General features: G+C 47.5%; 1 protein-coding gene across 1 annotated transcript in view; it reads right to left on the bottom strand.

Moving 5' to 3' along the window:
- Positions 1-2,674: 2,674 nt before the first annotated feature.
- Glb1 (galactosidase beta 1) overlaps positions 2,675-6,000 on the bottom strand; it is a 72,957-nt gene continuing 69,631 nt past the window's right edge. The window contains exon 16 of the mRNA XM_038323552.1: positions 2,675-3,206. Within this exon, the coding sequence (XP_038179480.1) occupies positions 2,952-3,206 (255 nt within the window). The 3' untranslated portion in view covers positions 2,675-2,951. The remainder of the gene's footprint in view (positions 3,207-6,000) is intronic.

Here is a 6,000-nt window from a genome sequence, read left to right as displayed (position 1 = left end):
CGAAATCACAACAACAGAAATGAAACTGTAACAACGTGCTCTGCTGTGGCAGGTGCTAGCTGAGGTGCTCCCAAGGCTGAAGCAATGCAAAAAGCCTACCAAGCAGGGCCCACACTTGAGGAGACCAAGGCGTATAAGTGAGTCACTTTCTTGCCACCAATGATAAGAGAGAGGGAACGGGAGAATCTAACATGAGTTTTCATAACAAAGTCTGGCCTATTAGTGTTATTGCTAATTTTATTTTAACCTAGAACTTGCTATGTGGCTATGACCTTGAACTTTGGACTCCTGCAGCCTCCACTTTTGAGTGCTAGGATTACGTGGATGCCTGACCACCTGACCATACCCTGTTTTTTTCAGTGTTGGAGATGGAATCCAGGGTCTCATTCATGCTAGGCAAACCAACTGAGCCACATCCTTGGCCCAGTGACTTTTGTTTGTTTGTTTTTGTTTTTGCCTTTGGAGACACTCTAAAGGTTCAGAGAATCTGGAAGGCCTAAATTTGTGGGATGATTCCTCAGATTTGGGAAAATCCTTTAGACTGTGGTAATATACACCTTTAATCCCAGCACTTGGCAGGCAGAGACAGGCAGATCTCTGTGTGTTAGAGGTCAGCCTGGTCTACAGAGTGAGTTCCAGGACAGCCAGGACTACATAGAGAAACCCTGTCTAGGAAAAAAAACAACAACAAAATGTCTGGTGGGGATAATATAGAGTCTTCAGTGCAAATTTCCAGACAGCCGAGGGGCTTCTCTGACATTCAGGGGCTGGGATGACGTCACCAAAAGCCAGTTTATTCCCTCCCACTCCTGGACAGTCACCTGATGCTCCTGCAGCCCACATATGGTATTGTACCATGACCTAGACAGATCCCTCACAGTGACTAAGAAGTGACTTCAGAAATTGACCTTTTATTTTTCATAGAAGAAAGAAATAAAGACCAAGACCACAGGAGATGGTTTGCTGTTCCTGTCATTTGACAAAGGACACAGGGCTGGTTGGGGAAATAGTAGAACCCCAGGCTCAGATCAGTGCTAAGCAATTTCATTTTGAATAAACTGGAATTATCAAGAAACAAAAATAGACAGGCCAACAAACAACAAAATGATACCAGACGATGGAGAAAAAAAGGCCCGGGGATGTAGCTCTGTCGGCGGAGGGTCTGCCTAACACGCATGAAGCCCTGGGTAAAAATGACATGGTAGGGTATTCTTGTAATCCCAGCACACAGGAAGTGAGGCCACAAGGATCAGAAATTAAAGGTTATCCTTGGCTACATGAGCTCAAGGCCAGCCAGGGCTATATGGGACTCTGTTTCAAAAAAAAAAAAAAAAAAAAAAAAAAAAAAAAGCAAAAGAAGGCCATCGAGAAGGCTCAGCAGGTAAAAGCACTTGCCAAACAAGCATGAAGACTGGAGTCTGGACCTCGGGGAGTCACGTAAAACCTGGGTGCAGTAGTGTGAATGAGTCGGCAAATTTGAGGTTCCTGTGGAGGGATGGGAGGAGGGGACAGGAAAAGGCTCCGAAGCTTCTAGGCCAACAAGTCTGCGGTATGTTGTGCGTGGACCACAAGAGATCCTGTTTCTACCAAGGTGGAAAGCAGGGACCAACAATGATTGTCCTCTGCCCATCACATGCATGCAATCATGTGAGCATGTCTGGACATGGATGTGGTTGCAAATGCTTGCATGTCCCCCCCCCACTTCCCACCTTTAAAGTATAGTTGAGAAAAAGGGACCAACTACTCAAATGTTTGCCATTCAGATATAATCATAGTCGTTGTTTTAAGACGGGGGTTACTTGTAGCCCAAGGCCTTGAGCCCAGTAAAAAAGGAGTCTGGAACTGCCTGGCTATCACTACAGGTGTGTAGTAGTGTGCCTGGTTTTATGGAGTCTCAGGGACAGACACAGTGCTCCCTGCATGGTAAACATGTTTTACCAACGTAGCTACATCCCAGCCCCACATTAGCAGGGTCTCAAACACAAGCAGTATATATATATATTTTTTTTGGTTTGTTTTTTAATTAAAACAGCAATAGGTTCCTGCCCAGGGAAAGGCTGGGATAGGCAGGTCTTTCTTCACAAAAATATATTTTCTTCCTTTTTTTGTTAAAAACACCACCAAAGTAAACCTATTAGCTCCAATGAGCTGGTCACACTTGGAGAGCTACAAGCAGTATATTTTATAAATCTAACATGAGCCTAGACACTAAGGCATTCCTGAACAATGACACCCAACATGGACCTCTGACCTTTAAACATATATGCATGCACATGTATCCACACACATAATGATCACACACACACACACACACACACACACACACAATCCTCTTCAATTGTGTAGAGCGACCATACCAACACACATACATGAACACACACACACAATCCTCTTCAATTGTGTAGAGCGACCATACCACCTACTTGAGGCAACTGTTAATCATTTAGGTAGTTTGTATAACCGTAGATTTCTTACCCAGTGGAGGACACAGAGATTCAGAAACAGTCACATCAGGACCAGAAAAGCAGCTGTCTGCTAGTCCAAACCAGGACTCTCTTCTACCCACCTTGAACCTCAAGCTAGTGAAGTGGCTTTACCCAGTCTACTCAAGTCTAGTTGAGATTTAAGTCAGACCAAGGAGCTCGGTACCGGCCTGATAGTAACAACAGGGCCATCACCACACGAGTACAAATTTTATTCAGGAGAAAGACATGATTGTTTCAAATCAAAAGGGACATTATTCAAGTTTTGTTCCAACTCTGCACTCCAGGTGTGCGTGTTCCTATGAGGTCCACTCCCTTCGGCCTTCCTGGCGGCCACAAGAGTGGGAGGTCAGGCAATGTGAGGCTGTAGAGATACCAGCAGGATACACACACCCCATAAATTTATCTTCCACTGTAGCAAGTAAAGGATGATCCATGCAGCCGGTACAGGCCTGTGGTCCTAGAGGCTCACAAGTCTTGACCAGACTGATCTGGAAAACGGTCACTGATGGCCAGGGAGCTGCCAATAACTGGCCTGTCAACGAACTCCACGGTACACAGCTCTGAGGTCCCATCAGTGCAGGGTGCACGCTCCAGCTCCAGCACTGTGATGTTGTTTGGGGCCGAAGTCGTCAGGATATGTCTCGGCACAAACAAGGTCACCTGGGGGCCCCGTGCGGGCCAGTACCGACCAAGGTTAAAGCCGTTGATCCACACTTGACCCTGAGGAGAGAGAGAGAGAGAAACCATCAGCCGTGGAAACAGTAGTAGCTGAAGGGGCAAGAGGTGCCTCATCGAGTCAGGCAGCATCCCACTATCTCATGTTGGGTGGGAAGAATGGCAGGGCTTACCCCAAATGACAATACCTGCTGCAAGAAAAATACCTTTGGAGCCCCAGACTCCAGAAGCTAGCGGCTTCAGTCCTGGAGCACCTCAACACATTCTGCATCTATCCTGGCTTCCAGGTACTGCCCGTCTGTACAGTAGCCCTCCCTGCCACAGCTGCCAAACCTTCCGGCAGGTAAGTCTGCTTTCTACCCCACAGAGGCAGTGCTTAGCTATACTGTCTGATGTGCATAAAGCCCACAGTCAGAGAACTGTCCTCCAAACAACACGAGTGTGAGGGTGTGTGGGGCGGGCGCCATCATCTCGGCACTTGAGAGGCTTACGGCAGGAGGATTGCTTTGAGTCTGAAGCTAGCCTGGGCCATACAGTGAGCTTAAGTCACAGAAAGGGAAAAGATGAGCACGGGGGTGGGGCCTACTCAGCAGAGTGTCCATGTTATTGTGTTTATGTAGCACGGGTTCTAATTGGTCTTCATAATAAAAACTCGGAGTCAGCTATCAAGGGGTGAAAGCTGAAGGATCAGAGAAGCAGAGCGGCAGCCTCTCGAGTTCTTACCTCTACCAATGCTCAGACCAATCAGACTGACTGCCCTGAGCTCCTGTCTCCTCCAGCCTTAAATTTCTCTCTAGGCCCAGCCATATCCCTTCCTGTCTCCACCTCAGTGCTGGGATTAAAGGCGTGTGTCAGCCAAATACTGGGATTAAAGGTGTGAGCCACCACAGCCTGGCTCTGTTTCTCTTTTAGACTGGATGATTTCGTGTAGCCCAGGATGGCCTCGAACTCACAGAGATCCATCTGCCTCTGTCTCCCGAGTGCTGGGATTACAGATGTGTGCCACTACTGCCTGGGCTCTATGGCTAACTAGTGTGGCTAGATCCGCAGCTCTGCACTCTGATCTTCAGACAAACTTTATTTGTTTGATCATAAATAAAATATCACCAGGCTTGTGATTCTCATAGGTTTCCTCTGAGGGATGCAGAGAGAACAGCGTGTCTACTTGGAGGACCAGATGAAACCCTACAAACACTGCCTATGAGCAGGGAAGCTGCTTTCCGAGCAAACACGAAGACTTCAAGGGGTGGCAGAATAGAACATTCTGCAGGAGAGTTGGGGGGTGGTGGAGGCCACACATGCCAGGGACAAACAGGAAATCTGGAAGACAGAAGGAACAGAGGGAGAAGGCAGAGGGGAGAAGAACGGAAGGAAAGACATTGTTACTTGTGGTAACCCTTCCTGCTCATCTTAAAATTAATTAGCATTTGCATGGTCTTCCTATGTAGCAAAGGCTGGCCTGAGCTCACTATATAGTCCAGATAATTCTCTGAAGCGCTGAGGTTACAAGGGTAATAAAACTTCTTTTGGCTTTATTCCAGTCTACCTAGATTTCCTCTCTGGCTTCTATCTTTTTTTCCCGCCTGTTTTGCTGTTATTTATTTTTAAGACAGGATTTCTCTATGTATCCTTGGCTTTCCTGGAACTCACTCTGTAGACCAGGCTGGCCTCGAACTCAAAGAGCTCTGCCTGGCTCTGCTTCCCAAGTGCTAGCATTAAAGGCATGCACCACCACTTTCTGGCCTGGCTTCCCATCTTATTCCTCCCACTTGCTAGCTGTCTGTCCTCAGGCAGGTCTCCACTTCAGTTTTTCCACCACAGGAACAGTGACAACAGAGTCTACAGTCTGAAAGTGATCCCCACAGCAACCTAAGATGAAAGTGTGGGCGTTGGAATTTCAGAACGCGGGAGGCCCCAGCAGGAGGACTGTCGGGAATTTCTGGTGGCCATCCTAGCACCTGGCGCAGGGGCTGTGCTCCTGGGTGGATCTGAGCAGCCCTCTTAAGGCACTGAAGTAAAGCTCGCTGCGTGCACGGCCCACAGAAGGAGGTCAGCGACTCATAACTGCCTGTCTGTTGGATTAAGTCATTTAGAAAAGGGTAGCAGTTTCGAAGTTCTCAGAACTGCTCTGCTCTTGTTTTTACCATGGGATCCGTTATCTCCCTCTGTCCTGAAAGGCAAAAAGCCATAACAGTTTCCCCGGTCTTTATCAGCTCCATCTCTGCCAGAGCTTTGTTTTTAGTCTTAGAGACCCGCTCCTGATTTCATTTGCCATGCATTAGTTTTGACTAATTTTTTAACTACATGTAACCGTACATAAACAGGCTGGGAAGATGGCCCAGTGGGTAACAGCCCTTGCTGGACAAGCGTGAGCACCCAAGTTCAAATCCCCAGCCGTCACGTATCTTGGAGCAGCTGCCAGCAGGGGAGTGCAAAGGAGAATGTTTTTTTTTTCAGTTTTTTAAAATAATGTCTATTTTAGATCTTTTGATTACATTTGTGTGTGTGTCATGGCACATGTTGTGGCCAGAGGACAACTTGTAGGAGTCAGCCTTTCCCTTCTACATGTGGGTCCCCAGGCTTGGTAGCAACCACCTTACCCAGAGCCATGTCACTGTGAATCAGATTTAACGACAAACAGAAGCACTGACTGAAGACAGGGCTGAGGTACGGAGGGAGGCCTATGATTTCATCAGGACACAATCCACCATCTCTCCAGTCTCCCAGCCATGCTCCACAGGGGGCCTGTTTCATCTGCATCATCAACTTGGCTGGAGGTAGAATCATCATGGACACACATCTCTGGAGGTAACTATAAGGGAGTTTCTATACGTGTTTA

This window comes from Arvicola amphibius, chromosome 3, assembly GCF_903992535.2.
Source record: "Arvicola amphibius chromosome 3, mArvAmp1.2, whole genome shotgun sequence".
In the NCBI taxonomy this organism is placed as follows: Eukaryota; Metazoa; Chordata; class Mammalia; order Rodentia; family Cricetidae; genus Arvicola; species Arvicola amphibius.
Note: the sequence above shows the minus strand (reverse complement) of the source record. Positions and strands in the feature narration are given on the sequence as shown.